The 19,243-nt window shown below is 31.6% G+C and overlaps 1 protein-coding gene across 1 annotated transcript; it reads right to left on the bottom strand.

Annotated features, from left to right (window-relative positions):
* Positions 1–12,114: 12,114 nt before the first annotated feature.
* Positions 12,115–17,588, bottom strand: LOC107626360 (putative disease resistance protein At5g66900). Its single transcript, XM_016329231.3, has 5 exons — positions 16,591–17,588; positions 14,960–15,363; positions 14,318–14,667; positions 13,425–13,633; positions 12,115–13,336 (listed from the first exon to the last, which is right to left on the bottom strand). The coding sequence occupies exons 1-5, from the start codon at positions 17,255–17,257 to the stop codon at positions 12,507–12,509; spliced, it is 2,460 nt and encodes an 819-aa protein (XP_016184717.1). The 5' UTR covers positions 17,258–17,588; the 3' UTR covers positions 12,115–12,506.
* Positions 17,589–19,243: the final 1,655 nt, after the last annotated feature.

Raw genomic sequence — 19,243 nt, 5'->3', positions numbered from 1 at the left:
TCGGAAATCCTTCATGGAAACCGGGTTTTCTACCTTCGGAATAAGAACCACAAGAGTTTCCATCATCCTTGGATCCATATCCAAACCAGAGAACGCATGACGAACCATAGTCCAAACATCAAAACCAACAATCTTCCAGTATTCTTTAAAGAAGAAAGCCTGAAACCCATCAGGGCCCGGCGCCTTAAAAGAATGCATACTGAAAACAGCCGACTTAACTTCTTCCAGAGTAACTGGCGTTGTGAGGCTACAACAGGCTTCATCATTCAGGGAAGGCAGTGGCACATCACCAAGACAACCTAAGTCTACATCCTCCGACTGGCAGAATAGGCGTTTATAGAAGGATTCAACTTCCCTTCTAAGGACATCCGGGTCCGTTTCCCACACCCCATCTTGAAGAAAGAGACCATGAATCTTATTATGCTTTCTCCGCACAAGAGTCTGGACATGAAAGAACTTGGTATTTCTATCCCCAAATTTTACCCACTGCTCTCTGGATTTTTGAAACCATAGAAGTTCCTCCTGCATAAGCGTGTTATTAAATTCCTCAATCAGCTGTTTTTCTTTTTGCCGCATAGACAAATCTTCCATTACTTCAAGTCGCTTCTGAAGGAAATTAATCTGTCTCTCCAATTTGCATTTCCTAACAAAAATATTACCGAACACTTTAGAATTAAACTCCAAAGAGTTCTTCTGCACTTCTGAAAGCTTGCCGTGCATCTCTCTGTAGCCAGCCTGCCATGACTGGTACACAATATTTCTGTACCCCGGATGAGTTGCCCAAGCTGCAATAAACCGAAAAGGTCTATTCTTTTTCGGTTGGGGACGACCTGTACAGCGTACTAGGATAGGACAATGATCAGATTGAAGCCTATTTAAAATTTCTGCGTAAGTCTCTGGAAATAGAGATAGCCAGCCACTATTGATACAAACTCGGTTAAGTTTTTTCGCCTCCTCAACACCATTTTTAACCCTTCTGTACCAAGAAAATTATCTTCCAATAGTCTTCAAGTCAAACAGATTACTATCCCCTAGAGAGGCAGCAAGCCGATCTGCATGATGACTCGAGAAGAGGCAACCCTTAGATTCATGAGAGAATAGTACTTCATTAAAATCACCAAGAACAATCCATGGCCCGCAGAAAGACGAAGACTGAGTAACAAGATAATCCCATAGCAAAACTCTGGTATTAAATTGAGGACTACCATAGATACCACTGCACCTCCAAATCACATTATTTACCTGAACCTCAACTGTAACACACTGATCGAAAGCATCAACCCATTTGCAGTGAACACCCTGTATTGCAGAAAGGAACCAAATACCCCCTTGTGTCCTGACGCCTCCATTATACCAATAGGGTGATAACCAAGTCTTTCCCAGAACATTTTCAAGTGTTGAAAAGGACAGTGAGTTTCAACCACAATAAAAATTACAGGTTTAAATTTCCTAACCAGCTCTTTACAATTCACCCGGGCTAACTTATTAGAAGCACCCCTAATATTCCAAGCTATTATATTTAAACTATCCATAATATAAAATATGAAAATATAAAACAAGGAAATCAAAGTGCTTCACCAACCTCAAACCGAGGCTTGCCCAGCGGAAGTGACTCCCGTGACCTTCAGGTTTGCCGGATCTCCCTGGAATATCTCCTTAATCCCACCTACCGACGCAGTAATAGCCGGCAATGCGCCTTCCTTCTCCAATGGAACCGCCACGGTAACACCCTCCTTCACGGTTGCAGGAAGACATGACGATGCTTCCACTACCGTGCCTCCATTCTTCTCAACTGGCGAGCTCTGTAGGGACCCCGGCCTTGGTCGTTTCCGGAGAGAGGACCCGCAAGGCACTGGGGTGTGTCGGGTTGAGGAGATCGACGTCTCACCAACACGGGAAGCGCTGTGTCCGACCTTGACTCGTGACCCGACCCTAGCACGATAGGAGCTTGATCCATTCGTGTGAGAGAAGTGAATGGTGGGCCTGATTACTCTACCCGAATCGATTCTGGATTGAATGCCTCTTTGGACCTTGTTAGATTGCTTCTGACCCAGCTTGGTTTTACCTTTCCTCACAACTTGCTCCCAGCCTGGTTCATCATGCATGCAAGCCTCCTCAACATTATTTCCTTCCAAATTATTAGCCTCCAAATCTTCTTGCAAATTCGATGCAGGATTCTCGCCAGTAACGCCACCTACCACATTAGGTTCTACTTCATTTGAATTGTGAATTTTGGTCTCAGGATGTGGCACTGCCTTTGTACCGTCACGTGGTTTGGTGGCATCGGAATCAACACTCTTTCCTTCCCTAGAGTCTCTACCCAAGCACTGTGCCATATCGTGACCATAACGTGCACAAGAGTTACAAATTAAATTTAAACTTTCATACTCCACTACATGAGTTACGCCTTCCACAATGATATGCTTGATCACTGGCAGTCCTAAATTTATTTGAACACATACTCGGGCATATCGTCCTCTCTCAGCCAATTTAGTGGCTAAGTCCACTTTGATGGGAACTCCTATTGCAGAAGCAATACGCATCATGGCCTGTTCCTGATAGCACCAGATTGGGAGCCCCGAAATCCGAACCCATACAAGCGTAGACCCGAAGGATTGCTCACATGGCCGAAAATCTATATCCCACGGTTTTACAGCAACATAGTGCCCCTCAATCAACCACGGACCACCAAGCATGACCTTCTCACGATCTTCACATGCATCGAATTTTACCATGAAGTACCCAAACCCCACATCAAGCAGATCAAAGCCACCTTTGATGCGCCAAACCATCCGAAACTTGTGTGAAAGAGCTGTGTAACTATAATTTTTATCAAGAACCTTAATCACTAAAGCTTCTCGATAAGGCTCTGCCAAACAAAACTTGGCTTCTTCAGTGAAGTTTACACATGGAGGTTGGGAATCGCCCTGCTTGCCCACCACCGTGGCTATACTATCCCCAGATAGAGATCCTGCAAGTGCAAACGCCTTCGATTTCTCTGGACCAATGACTTTATCTCTAAAGGAGATATTTGTAGGATTTGAAAAACCCCCTCGTGAAAAGCCCTCCTTGACACCGGATGCACCCCCACCCACACTCTCCCCCTTATCTCTTCCGACGGCATGGCCGCCATGCTCACTGTGTTTCGCCCTCAAACACTCGTTCCCGCTCTCTCCTTCTCTCATTCTCTCTGAGTACGGAGTACGTACTCTTTCTCTGCTAGTATTGACGTTTAAAAATAGTAAATCAAACCAAAGCCTCAAACCCGAAACGCTAGGAGAATATTAATTATTATAAACGACTTTATAGAATGTTTAGTCGGGATTTTTTTAATAAATAATTTAAATATTTTATTTACAGATATAAATAATTTATAGTATATTTATTAATTTTTATTTTTTTTATTTATCTCTTTTATAGTACAACACAATTTTATTTAGTTTTATCTCATTTACAAATAAGATATATAAATTTTAAAAAAATTATACATATCTTATTTATAATGTAAAGACATATGTATATTTTTTAAATATAAAAATATAATTTTTACAAATAATAAAAAAATATATTAATAATTTAATTTAGATCAATTAAAAAAATAAAAATCGATATATTTCATTATTATTTAGATTAATTTTTTAGTTAAATTATATTTTATCTATATTTTAAATTTTAAATTAATAACTTTTTTATATTTATTTATACTGAATTTTTTAAAATAGATAATTTTAAATATCAGTGGAATTAGACAGATAATTTAGCTTAATAGACATATAAGATTAGTTAAAAATTTAGATTAACACTAAACTAATTTAAATTTAAACTTTACACTGTTAAGTGTTAACACTATTAACAAAATTTTTTAAATGGATCAAGTAAATTAAAGTAATAATATTCCCAACTCCCAACAACCTTGAAATTTTAGTTGGATCCAATTCATCACTTTGGTTGTCACGAGCCACGTTTAGGTGTGACTCAAATAATAAAAAGCAATTATTTTGGGATTTCTCGAAAATTGTTAAAGTGTTAAATAATATAAAAAATTAATAAAACCTAAAAATATTAATTTAAATCTTGTATTATATAATCTTTTCTGAAACTCAATAAAAGTAACCATAACAAGTAGGAAAACTCTTATTAATTAAATAAGGGTTTTTAGTAATAATTTAATAATTAATTAATGATTTCAGATTTCTTAAGTAATATATAAGACAAATAATGTGAATTTATGAGAGTAACCTAGCATACATATACTAATAAAATATTATTTTTAATTAATATTTGGTCTAAAAATATTTTCATATTAATTTTTTAATTTAAATTTTAAATTTTAAACTCTGATAATATAAAAATAAAAAAGATTTTTCATATACTAAATACTCTTGATATTCATATAAAAATATAGTTACTATTAATTAATTATATATTTCAATTATTTTTAATTAATAAAACAAAAAATCATATTTAATTGTTAAGAAAATACTAATATCAAAAGTATTTATTATAAAAAAATAAATATAATTTTGATACACTATCAGTGTAAAATAGTTTTACACGTCATCTAATTATACTATACGATGCTATACAAGAAAAAATAACTATTTTTTATATTAACTGTGTGAGTGATCATTAAAAAGAACAAATATAATTATATAACTGTATAAAATATTTTACATTATCAGTACATTAAAATTAAATTAAAAAATAATATATACATAATAAAATTATATAAAAATTAAATATTAATCTAAAATATTAACTAATATTAATAAAAAATATTGATGTATAGCATTTCCAGTAAAAAAATTCAACATGATGACCGATGAGTGGGAACATTTACCAGTGCGATGTATTTTTGTAGGAAAATGCTAAGCCTTCAATCTGTCATGCTAATGACGAGGAAGTTGATTTCCAATTATTTGAAAAGTATCAGCAATTTTATTAAATTAACCAATAAAAAAGTGAGTAATTTTATATTATTAGATAAAATTTTACACTATTAAAAATATCATTAATAATTATTTGATGCTTACAAATTACAAAAATTACTAGCTTCCTAACATTTTTCTTTGCAAATTTTACCTTTTTAAAATAGTCAAAATAAACTAAATTTATCGAATCAGTTTATTTAACTATTTAAAGGATAGATTTTATATCAAAAATTAAGTTCATTTAAATTTCGAATGAAATAGGTTAAATTCGATTAACTCAAAAAAATGATAAGTTAAATGAATTAGCCAGCAAATTAAATGGGTTGTCCATTTAAATTTTTTATATTAAAAAAATATTTTTAGTCAATATTTTTTTTATTCGATCTCTTAACTAAAAAAAAATTATTTATTTAATAATTTTTAGTTTAAAGTGATATTTTTTGTCAAAATATTTTTTTAAAAAATAAATATGTAAACGGTCAGCTGTTTGACTCATTGGATTTTTTTTTTTTTGGTGACTTTGACTCATTGGATTGGTCATAAATAATCCGAACTGAAAAATTTTGGCTTTGTGAATAGAGCGAATTTAGACAGGCTGGAGTGCTGGACTGACTTTATTTGACAGCCCTAACATTTTCATAACAATCAATAATGTCTCGTAACAACTAATTTGAATCGATTGGGTGGTTATTATTAGTTCACTCATTTATTATTTAAGTAATTAAGTATTAAAAAATTCAAACACTATTTTACATATGCAATAACCTATTAATTCAAGATAAATTAGTGATTGATTTATCGGACTAAAAGATATTATGAGATAAAAAAATAGCTTTGAACAATTAGCCTTAACCTTGTATCCTTTCCTTCATTTATTTTTGAAAATTATTTGTATTTAAATTGAAGAACGAAGAATTTGTACGTGTAATTGCAAAGAGTGAAAGCGTAAAATAATAATTATATTAGGTATATATTAAAATTAGTCATTAAAATTATTTTTAGTATAAAATATATATTAAAATATAAAATATATATTTTAACTTAAATAACATATATATATTTATATTTATATTTATATTTATATATAAATATATAATTATTAATTTTGGTAGTTAATTTTAGTGTATAAATAGCATTTTTGATAAAATAAATCCTTCTAAATGAATTTATTTTAATTAGCCTTTTTTTAATTAATAACCTATATATCTTCTGTAAAATTTAATTAGATGGAGTTTATGGTGTTTATAACTACTATGGTTATAGTGGTTATATAATTTTAGTAACACTTAAAAATTATTAATAAAATTAAAATTACATTTTTCTACATTTTAGTAACATTAACTACAAAAAAATTGTTATTTTACCATATTTTTAAAACGTGCCAAGAAAAAAAGTGTGGTCATAGATAATCACCACACTTTTTGAGCTGTCTCATCAGTGCTTTTCAAAATGTCACCTATTTGACTGTAGCCAGTTCTCTACGGATACATTTTTTATGATCAATTGCAAAGCTATTCTCTTTTGGTCACATTTTTTTTTCCCCCAAAATAAGTGGCCATTTACCTAATCTTTATGCGTAAAATTTGAAGAAATTCGTTCTTTTATGCGGGGAAATTAAGAAACAATTTACAAGGACAAGAAGACAACGATAACTAATAATTATTTGACGTTGTCGTGAAGATTGCATGAATTTGAAGTTTCATTTGGAGCGAAGACTTGACGAAGTATTCAACGTTTATATAAAAAAAAACAAAATGAAATAAAACGTATCATAGAAAAAGACCAAATGAAGCATCAACAACATTCCGATATCTAACTTGTAATCCAAGGTAACGCAGGACGACCCAGTCATCCTTTAATCGTGGAGTTTAATTTGTCCAGAAAACAGAATCAAGCATACAATATTTATACATGATGGTGTATATAAAGATGGTTATGAATTTATGTATTTCATACATGATAAAACTAACAAGGCCATTTATACATTATTTATATAATAATAAAATATATATTAAAATATAAAATAATATATATAATAAGTATATACAACATATAAAAACTAATTTAATAGCTATTTTTTTTTTTGCATACAGTTTTTTAAAATCTTAATATATATGTCATATGATGTAGTTTTGTAGGGGATTGTTTGGTCCATGCATGGATATTCCTGGAATTTATTTTCTGGAAAAGTTATTATTCCTAAACATAATATATGATAAGGGTGTTTAAGATTCATCCTAGCTTTAAATTCGGTCGAGATTCAAAGCATATTTTGATCCGATATTATTTTTGGATCAAGTTAGGGGTGAGCACAGGTAGAGGGTACCTAATTACCTGTCCGAACCTGAACCGAACCAAATCAATGACATTTGTTAGTAATTGGTTCGGGTATCGGTTCTGGGGATGCGGAACCTGAACCAACCCGTGAACCCGATCATATATTAATTAAATAAAATATATATATATATATATATATATATATATATATATATATATATATATATATAGTTTTTAGTGGCTTTTAGTGAGATTATTCACTATTAATATGTTTGGATTTTAATGAGTTTAGTTTTTAATGTATTTGGTGTTTAACATGTTTAGATTATTTATATTGATGTTACATGTTTATTGTACTTGTTGAATTTTTAAGATAAAATTTGATTTTTTTTATAAATTTCAAAGTCATCGGGTACCCAATTATCCGAACCGAACCAATCCGTTCTTAATCGGTTTGGTTTGGTTCGGATACATACACAAAAAAAATACAAATCCGAACCAAACCAAACCAAACTAATTACATTTTGTTCGGTTCGGTTCTAATTTCACCTTGAATCGAAACTAAACCGACCCGTGCTCACCCCTAAATCAAGTCGTATCATGTTTTGGGTGGTCCGTCTTGGTCCGATTGAAGTCATATTTTATATTAAAATTAATAATAAAATATTATATTTTTATTTTAAATTAATATTTTTATATTATATATTGCTTTTTACTTTAAAGTAATTTATTTTGATATAATTATTATATAATATATATTAAATCAATCATTAAAAGTAAAATTTTATTAATTTATTATATAAAATTTACATAATTGTATACAATAATTATGTATTGAGTCGACCCAACTTAATCCATCTTATTTTGGGTCAAGTTAGGATTAGGTTTGAGTCTTTAAAATAGACCCATTGAAATATTCTAATCAAATTTAAATTTAATTAAATTTGACTGACTCAATTCATATACACCCTTAATATATGACCGTATAATTCATAGCTAAATTGAAATGACAAAAATATTTATAAATATGCTTATTTGTGAATATCGTACAAAATTTAAAAAACCCTTAATAAATTAATCTAAAACTTAATAATTTAAACACCAATTAACAATTTGAACTAAAATAGCAATCAAATAAATAAAAAATTACCATTTTCCTTGAAAAATAACACCCTCGCGTCAACGGGAAAAAAATTGTAATTAATTAAAGTGTTTGCTCCTTACATAAGAAATTTTATACATACCTGTCCCAGGAACACATTTTTAAGAAGAGAGTGACCTGTGAAAAACTTAATCCACATTAGGTGTTATTTTTTAATTTTGTTTTAAAATATGGTGTTTGTTATACATAAGAAATTTCATACGCAGTGGTACGTACGATGAACACATTCCTTAACAAGAGAGTGATATGTAAAAGACTTAATCCACATTAGGTGTTGTTTTTCATTTTTATTTTCGGTTCCGCTACGTTACCAACAGTATATCTGCCAACTTCTGCTAACTCTTATTTATAATTGTGTTTCATGGAAGTGTGTTTGTAGATGTGTCTAATAAAAATGTCTTTTTTATAGCTGTGTTTAATAGAAGTATTTTTATAGATATATTTTTTGGATGTGTCTCTTTATATATGAATTTAAAATATATTAATTATTAAACACATCTACGAACACACTTCTATGAAACACAATTATAAATAAGAGTTGGCAGAAGTTGGCAGATAATATGTTAGTACCCTATACTTTTCCTTTTATTTTATATATGGTGTTAAGTTGGGAAACTTTAATAATAAGAGCATTTTGGCTATAAAAAAAAAAGCATTTTAGTTTTTTCAAAATTCCTGATTCTCCTAACGTATTGTTATTTAATCTTGTCTAACCAAAACCAATATGGGCAAGAGAAATTCGTATATCGGAAACCAAAACTTTTAACATTTTATTTATAATAATTAGATGTATGCTATTATGTGTATGATTATGGTGATTATGGTAGTTATTCAACTTTAATAGTAGTTAAAAAGTATTACTAAAATTAAAACATAAAAAATGTTTTTTTAGTATTTACAATATATACTTTTTAAGTATGGTTAAAATCGTTTAGTCACCGTAGTCATCATAATTATAGATACCATAGTTCATTCTTATAATTGTTTATTAGTTTCTATTAACCCTAGATTTTCAAGTAAAACAAAATAATATTTAATTTTAATTTGTTGTCATTGTAAAATAATTTTGTATATACATCTAATTACATAATATTACGTCATAAAAAATAACTATTATCTTTTACACATTAACTATGTAAAAAGTTTAGACTTTTTAAAAAAGAGGAAAAAGAAAGGAGAAGGAGAACGACGTACTTGAAAAAATGAAGGAGGAGGACGATGTACTGGTGGTGACAGCAGCTTCGACGCGGCATTGCGGTGATGGCAACCACTCCACGAGCAACGGAGTGGCAGAATAACGAAGATTAGAGCACACTAGTGGATGTCGGCACAATGTGGCTTGCTAGGGTGGTTAGGACGTTGAAATGGTGGCGGAGTTCTCTACGACAGTTGGAAGGGAGGGGTTTGGGGCTTTAGGATTACTTTTAGTAGTGAGGGAGAGGAGACGACGAATTTAATTTAAATAAGTTTATTATTGTCGGATTTATCTGATGATAACGTTGAATGTTTAAAATGAAACATCACGTTTTGAAATTTGGGTTTCTCTCAAATCAATTAGATGAAAAATTCGATATTAATAATATTGTTGATCGAAAAAATATTTTCGATGAAAGTAAGTTGATTCGGGATAAGTCAGAGACAATTTCTCGAAAAGATGTACGCGTAAGCGTGGGGTTGAAAGTGATTGACGCGGATTGGATTTCGATCGTCTTATTAATTGGGTAGGCCTAATCTAATAAGATATTCGAAATGAACAATTGAGTAAGACATTCGATAGGTGAGTCGAATAGTTATGGTAGTGAAACAGTTATAAGCTTCTATCACATGAGGAAATAATGGGAAACGTCTATAATCAAGTGACAGGAACAATTATCAAGAGGAATTGCATTCAAAGTTGTAATCTTGTGTAATTAATTGTAATTAATCGTCAGTTATGTGAGATAGATTATAAATACTAGGAAGCGTTAGGGAATAAGGGTTGGAACTTTTACTCAGAAAAACACTCAAGCACAGTAGCACACTTACATCCCACTGAATTCCTGACTCTGCAATCGAGTAACTTTTCTGTAGGGCTCCTTCCATCTTTTCATTCTTTCAATTTACTTTTCTGTAAATTTATCATTTCAAGTAAATTTACTTTCCAAGTATTCTTTATTTTCATTGTTCAATTTATCCTTCTGCATTTTAATTTCTCATGTTAAAGTCCTTTGATCCAATCAAAGGCATTTTATTGCTTTCTTTTTAATTTCAACGCGAAGTATTTTCATTCGTAATTTATTTCCCTTTTGAAAATTTTATCTTTTTTCTATTTCTTCTTCAATTTACAAAGTTTAATTTATTTTTATTCCCAAAACTTATCTAATGAAAGACACTTTGATGCACTTTTAAAAAAATTAGTACCTGTAAAGAAGAGTAGGTTTCGCTCCCAAACCATTAGAATCGAACCACCATCGATTTGCTAAAAATTGACAAAACAAATATTTAGCACAAACTTATTTAATTACACACTATAAGTCTTCATCGAAAGTAGGGTTAGAGTTACCTACATGACTGTAATGTTTGGTGAAAAACCAAAAATCACTGTTTGCGTTGCCTTTGCCAATGCTAAATCTGGTAAAAAAAATTTCTCTGAATTTTTAGACAATAGATTTCTCTATTAAAAAATTCGTTAAATAGTAACAAAAATTAGTATTGTGAATATTTTTTTTGTAATTTGTGCCTGTTTTAAACCCTATAAAAATTCTTTCTAACAATAGGACCAACTACCATCACTATTACTATCAATTTCTTCATCATCATTGTTATAACAAAAGGATCATTTGTTATTATTTAACATATTTTTTAACAAGATGCTGGTATTCTCCCAAAATAATGTTGTTAAAGGTCGAAATGTCTCATTTTTTTGAATAGAGATCGCATTGTCATTCGAAAAAATGAACATGAACCGAATTGAATGTTCCCTCTTAATTTTAACTTATTGCTTATATTCTTAAAAAAATAAGATGACTGTATATACATCAAAATATAAAATAACTAACGTTGTTATATTTATTTATATATAACTCACAAAAATTACTTAGGAAATAAAATTTGACAGCATCACAAGTTCTAGTTTCTTTTGTTTATTAGATTTCATTATACAGTACATAAAGTAAAACTTCATATTCGTAGTTAGTAATAATCACCAATATTCTTGAGAGAGAACATGTTGAGTTGCACACATTATACATGTTTTCTTTCTTGACAACCGCATGCGGGAAGACGCGCCTATTGTCTCTACGGCATTGCCATTAATGATGTTCAAATGTACAATACTTTGCATCCTACCTTTCACACAACCTTAATAAAAAAGGAAGAAGAAGAAAAGGAAACACCAAAAATGTAATCGCGTTATACAAAGAGTGTCCTTGGTAGTTAGATTAAGCTTTAGTCCGATCCTATCGCAATGTGTTTTTTTATTAGTATGTAGGAGTGTTCCTGAAACTCGAGCTCAAACAATATATTTGTACATCAAGAAAGCGTGAAGTGTGTGATAAAAATGACTGAGAACTAATCTCACAAGTCACACACGTAAACAAATATTCTCTTAATAAACAGAGTAGAGTGCATAAACATGAATTTTTGGTAAAAAACAATGACAAAACTAAGAAAAGTGACTGTTTTGACACTCCAAAGATTTTGAATTTAACGAAACAACTTATGAATTAAAGAAACAAATTTATGACTTCTAAAATATAAAATAAATTAAAAAAATACACCAACTCTTAATTCTTTGTTGTTGCCATAAATATGGCTGCCAACATGGCAAGAAATACAAATACATAATTTTCTTAATTTCTGTTTAAACTTATAATACAAAAATCAATTACTCCAAAATATGAGTGCAAATAAACCAGATCATCAACTTGTCCAGATTTTGAAGGGGACAACTTCACTTCACCCTCTCTCTCTATTTCCTCTTTCTCAACCCAAAAAACATTACAATAAAAAAAGGCTTCTCATTATGTTCCCTATTTATTTTCTTGCCAAACCCAATTGTTGTGTTACATTTCTATAACTTAAAGGTTTATGCCTAATCTTGGTAGAATTATGTGCAGCATCCACAATGTTATTATTACATCGCAAATAACATAACTCTAATGGTGTAGCCAATGCAAGTTGATGTCAGCTTGGACCACTACTATGTTAAGACCATTAAGGGTGGTTTTCAAGTCTTCCCATAATTCCTTGGTCTCTTCATCACATATCACATCCCTTAAGTTACCAAGGTCCATTATTGAGGATGGCAACTCACTTAAATTGGAGCAACCTCTCACATTAAGCTTTCGCAAACTGCATAACTCGCCCACTTTCTCTGGCAAATTACTAATGCTTATGCATTCAGAGATGTCGAGAAGTTTCAAGTTACGAAGCCTGGTGATTGATTCTGGCAACTCTGCTAAACTAACACATGAACTAACCCTTAATGATTCCAAATTTACCAAGTTTTTTATTCCTTCAGGAAGTTGAGAAAGCTTATGACACTTTGTTATGCTTAGCTTCTTTAAGGAGACAATATTGGAGATCCCATTAGGCAGTGCCACCATATTGCAGTAATCAATGTTTATCTCTAATAAACTTGGCAGCATTTCTGAAACTTCTGTAGTGCAATTTTCAAATGCTTCATTCACATTGCACATGAAAAGTGATATCTTCTGCAGATTCTTCAATTGAATTCCAGCCTTGCCAAGGAAAGGAACCGAAACCTTCTCGAATCTGATTCTTTTAAGCTCGGATAGATAACCAAGAAGTTGGGAATTATTTAATTCCATTTGAAAGAAATCATAATTTGATACTATCAAAACCTTTAATTTTCTCATTTTCTTCATGAACATTGGTAAGGTGAACTTTGCAGCTCGAATATTCAACACTAAAGCCTCAACTTCAGATGGCTCCAAGTTGCACCATTCTGTTGCGAATGCTTCGTCTGCAAAAGAGGTTAAACTCAAAATCAGTAATCAATAACACAATAATTTTGCGAATTGTTTGTGCATCAAGAAGAAAGAAGCACAAACCGGTTGATATGGATAGTACACGAGCTTTAATGTGATACTCTTTCTCTGTAGTCCACCATTTTGGAAGGTCATTCCCACTAATGTCGAGAATCAGTTTATTCCTCTCTGCCTCTGGTTTTTGGCTAGTTTGAAGGATTGCAAGCTCACGAAGAAGATCATGCTGCATGACATAGTGGTAGCTATAGTCTACTGTCTCACTCTCAACGTTCCTGATCACATGCATGAACAAATCATTGTTACTATATATTATTTTAAACATATCCATTGATGATTCATTTCTTAATTTATAAATACACTTAAACGAAATTCTAGATGAATAAACAAGCTGGACAACACATACAAGGAAAGGCATCAATTGTATAAGTTTTACTTTTGAATGTTGAATTTCACATTTTACACATGAAGTTTTTGAAATCTCTTAAGTTCAAACTTAAGTTGATTGACAAATTTGGTTTTAACTGTTAAGGGCTAACTCCTAATTCTGTTTCCTAAGCTGTAGATTGGTATTCTTCATGGTTGACGAACTCATGAACGAGGAGAATTGTCAAAGACTAGGGTGCGTGCTTTGTTAATCTTGACAAAATAATGATATATTTATTTTCTTTGGAATTTATGATTAGTAAAACAAAAATATTATGTGCACGCTAAAAATCAACTACCAAATCAGCCAATATGTATTTATGTACAAATACATGTACTGTTTAACTCAATTTCAATATGTATTTTGTATTTCAACATGTATTCTATACAAGTGGCTTATTTTTGGTGTAAACTTAGTATAGTTATTGTTAAAATTGAATGAAATTGCAAGTTGAGTAAGACATTTGTCTTTTTTTTCTTGTAATGCAGAAAATTCAACTGTTCTGTTTCCAGTATATGAGTATCCATCATACCTTGTGACAACAATATCAGCCAAATTCCAGTTGACTAGTTTATAAATATTCGCTAATGCACTTGTGTCATCGTCGCCATAGAGCTCAGTCCACATATCAACAAGTGCAGCAGCAGGGATCCGCTGGTCTTCGGGGAATAATCCTAGGTCCTGGAAACACTCAATGCCCATAGGATCCAAGAGATCAAAGCATTTTTGGAGACTGTCAAGCACGTCGCTGCTAGAATGAAGAACCGAACCACCTCTCGATAATTCTTTGGCCCTTTCTTGCCAAACCACCCGCTGCTGCTGACTGAGTGATCTGCCATTCACTCTAAGTGCCATAGGAGAACCGCTGCAGCCTCTCACTATCTGCAAGTTAGTCCATTTAAATGAAATAAGAAATTTCAACCAAGTGTTTTATAGATCAAGAAGAAATAAGAAATGAAAAAGTGGTGTATGTACAAGAAAATGATGTATCATGTATCATGTATCAAAAAGCATTTGATTAGCAATTATTTTTCCTCTAATTCTCAATATAACAATGTAAGAAATTTAAAATAGGTTCAAGAAAGCATTGAACAGAACCCTTAACAACATCATCAGGAACATAGAAGCTATAGAAAGTTTGTATTCTAAATTATACTGGAGCAACAGAAATTACCTCTTTCACGACATCATCAGGAACATCGGAGCTGCTATGATTTAGAGATGCCGAGTGCTGAAATAGCTTTATGGCATCTGCATCTCCAAGGGGTTTCAAGACAATTGGATTTCCGAATCTTCCAATTACGACTCTTGATGTCACTAGAATCTTGTAATCTTTTATATGGAACTCAAACTTATCAACCAGAGATTCTGATCCCGGCCAAACATCATCCAGTACTAACAATATTGGATTCTTTCTAACCAGCTGATTCAGAAGATTTTCTATTTGGTTAAGCATTTCTTCATCGCTTTGAAACTCGAGTGTCTCATAACCAGTGTGCTGAAATAGTTTCTGCACAATGGTACTCAACTTGGGCTTTTTTCCAAATGTTACAAAGAAGATGTTGTCGTTGAATTTATCTAGACAAATGTTACGGTTTAGTAATTTGAAAACTCAACATCTTATAATGGATATTTTTATATAGAAAACCTATTTCAGACTTTCACAAAAGGGGAGCAAACATTGATAGCTCAAATGTCACAAAAATGTATGCTCCAGCATGGCAGTGAAATGAAGTAGCAAAGGTTCAAAATAGTAACATTTTTAGCATTAAGTGTTTTTGGTTATTTCCATATAAGCTCTGGATTTCTTCTAACATAACGGACTTTTTTCGTCTCAAATAGGATTTTCGGTTTTTAAGACAGACATGTGATTTCAACTAAACATATAACTATAAGTCTACAACGATGCATTTGCCTTTGATGAGTAAAATATTTTGCTGTTTCCCTTCTTCATCTACCACATAATATCTACAAGAAGAAAGTGAGGGAACTGAAAGAAGAATTTAGATCTTCTAAATTTTAAATTTTTACTTGAGAGGGTAAAGTGTGATCGATGATCTTTAAATAGTTTTTCTCTCATATTTTCTTTTAGTCTACCTATGAAATGAATGGTGAAAGATCATACTTTACCTTCTAAAGTGAAATTTAAAATTTAAAAGATCCAAACCCGCAAAAGAGTGGAAGAATAGTCCAACCTTAGACAAAAAGTAAGTCCCACCCTATAATGTGTGTTGATATATTAAAAATCGCTTTATCATAATTTAGATAAGTTAGCTTGTTTTAGCTTAAGATATTTTTTTTTACTGTATAATTTATTTTTTATACTACTAATACAATAATTTTCTTTAAAGCAAATAATAAAAGACAAAAAAAGAAGAGCTTTTTCATTGAAAGTATAAATTTATAAGTTTTTTTTATATATTAAACTTACTAAAAACTAAAAAGTCTTTCTGTTTCCTTAATAGTAGCAATTAGGCTTTTATTTGCTAAACTAAAATAAAGTTTTTCTACTTATATATAGGTATTTTTTACTTTTTAATTAATGAATTTCATTGTCCCTATTAAATCTAAAGCATCTTAATTTCATTGACAAAGGCACAAAGCGACATAATTGAAATCTCAAATACTGTTTGTTAAATTAAATGTTACCTTAAACTCCTTTTGTGACTCTTATTTTTTTTCATAAAATTTCTAACTTCTATATATAGTAGTGCACATGATATTCAATACTTGTATTACTATCTATGCAACTTAGAATATCAGCAATATAGAGAGTGTAGGATAGTAATCAATAATCATTCATACCCTTAACTTCATCATCCCAGCAAAGCATTTTCGCCAATGTACTCTTCCCGGAACCGCCTGCTCCGGTCACCGTGAGCACCACCGGATGATCACCAATCCGGTCATCCATCAACTTGAGCTTCAGCTGCTTCAACGGAACATCAAACCCAACAATAAACGCAGGGGGTTTAGGAGGTGAACACACACCTCTCAATTCAACTCTCTCATTTCTTGGAACCATTTTACTCAATTTCCCAATCTCAACCTGAATTTCCCTAACCCCACCCTGAATATCTCTAACTCCAACCAGCGCCTCCTTCACATCCCTCGTATTAATTGCTTGCAGCTCCAATTTAAAGAACTCGCAAATCGAATCGTAGAGCTCTTCAAGTTCCTCTTGGCGATTCGCTTTACCACAGCAATCCCACCATTGGAGTTTAGAGCACTTGAGAACGAGGTTCTTGCCACTCTCCATCTTCTTGATCAACCTCTCTGTTTCCGATTTCGGCCGATCCAGTTTCGCGTCGATGCCTTCTATCTGTTTGATAAAAGGTTTGAGTGATTTCAATGTTGTCTCCAATTTTTCTAACGAGGGTTTAAACTTATCATTTTTCTCCTTGATTTCTATGACAGTATCTAACAGTGCCTCGATTGCGCCTCCAACAAGAGCGTCTATAACCACAGACATATCCAAAACTCTAAATTCAAACTGAATTCATGGGGAAGATTAAGAAATAGGAAGTTGAACTAAAGAGTTTTTATATATATAATTTTTGGAAAGCAAGAAGAGGCACACCACACAGTGCAAGTTGCGTTATAAAATTAACAAGTAAGCTTTAATGAAAGGATGCTTTCTTGAGACGCGGTTAATTTAGAAAGAATCAAATTCTGCCTTCGAATATAGTTCTCACTCGTTTTCGCCAGAATTTTTAATGTGAATGCTATATGTACGTCTACCAACTTTCGAATAACAAGCTCAAAGTGGTCCTCAGCAAAATCATCATTCAAATTCTAATTGCACAAAAAAGTTATAGGATTGGCCGACATGAGTCAGTTCTTAACTTATTTTTCGTTAATGATTTGCTCACCTGACTTGATGACATGGATTATTAATAACATATGTAATATTATAATTTGGTCACGGGTAATGATGGAATAATAAATTCATAAATGACATGTAGTATGATAATATAGATAAGAGGTCTACTACACATACAAGTTTTTTTGACTTACAAGTTTTACAAGTTGTTACACATACGGGTCTTTTAATGCGTTATTCAGTTTCCAAAGCGCTACACTCACCGTGTATTATGAACGACTCCTCTTCCTCTTCCTCTTCCTCTTCCTCTTCTTCTTCCTCTTCCTCCATGTATTTCTTCGTTATTCTCTTTGCCTTTTTATTAGTTGTTTTACTTGCGTTTATTACTAGTATTCTTGCTTCGTTTTTTTTCGATTTTCATGGTTTCTGAAATCAAGCTTTGAAATCGTTTTGAAGATAATGGAACTTCAGAAATACACCCAAACGATTATAGAAATACACCCAAAGGATTACAGAAATACACCCAAAGGATTACAAAAACTACACCAAAAAGATTTAAGAAATACACCCAAAATTCGTTGAAGTACACCTTATGCATAATTCAGAACTCTTTCTCTTTCTCCTCCTCATCTTCTGCTTCTTCTTCTTCAAAAACGATTTCAGAGCTTGATATCAAAAAATAATGGAAATCGAGAATAACAAAGAAAGAAAACAGAGAGAAAAGCACATAAATGAAGAAGGAGAAGAAGAGGAAGAGGAAGAGGAAGAAGAATGTGCAGCAAGAAGAAGAAGAAGGTGCAGTGAAATTGTGCAGTAACGGTTGAAGAAGGAGAAAGAGAAAGCAAGAAACGAAAGAAAAGAAGAAGAAGAGGAAGAGGAAGAAGAACGTGCAGTAACAGTTCAAGCGCGTTAATATAATGACTTGTAAAGACTTGTATAAAAAAATGCTTGTATGTGGAGAATTTCTCTATAGATAATAGTACCAATATTATTTGCTCAATGTTAATTTGGTATCAGGTGCGGTGTAGAGAACAAAAATGTAGCAGTGGTAACTTAGGCTAAAAATATAATGTATTTGGCATCGGTTACGGGAGTCAAAATTAATTCAATTCTAATTTCACATTCTCTCAAGTACTCTTTTTTTCTCTGTCTTTTGAAATTCTAGAAATTCGTTTCTACAGATTTTTTTTTCTATAGAATTGATTTGTTGTGTTTATCATGCGGAATTTTTTAAAATCATAATTCGGTACTGAATTGTATCAAGTAATATTACAGTGAGTAAGTTATTATTTTTACGAAGATTAAAATACTAAGCAACAATGATTAATTGATTATTTTAGTTAGACAATTTAAAAAATAGAGAAATAAGAAAAATAAATGTAAACAGAAGCAAAACAATAAATAACAAACAGTAAATATGAAGACAATAATAGTAAGAATGATAAGATTTTAGAGATATTCACTCTTTAGAAAAATAATTTTTTTGTTAATTTATTTGAGACATGCAGAAATCAATCACAACATGTGTTTATAGGTGTGTAATTTTCTCTCTTGATGACAAAAGGAGGAGAAATTGGTATAGAAATACTTAGTTATTTTGTAATTTTATTTTGGAAGTATTGAAACTATTTTGGA

Source organism: Arachis ipaensis, chromosome B1 (assembly GCF_059453495.1).
Source record: "Arachis ipaensis isolate K30076 ecotype BB chromosome B1, ASM5945349v1, whole genome shotgun sequence".
Lineage (NCBI taxonomy): Eukaryota > Viridiplantae > Streptophyta > Magnoliopsida > Fabales > Fabaceae > Arachis > Arachis ipaensis.
This window is presented reverse-complemented; position numbering and strand designations above follow the sequence as displayed.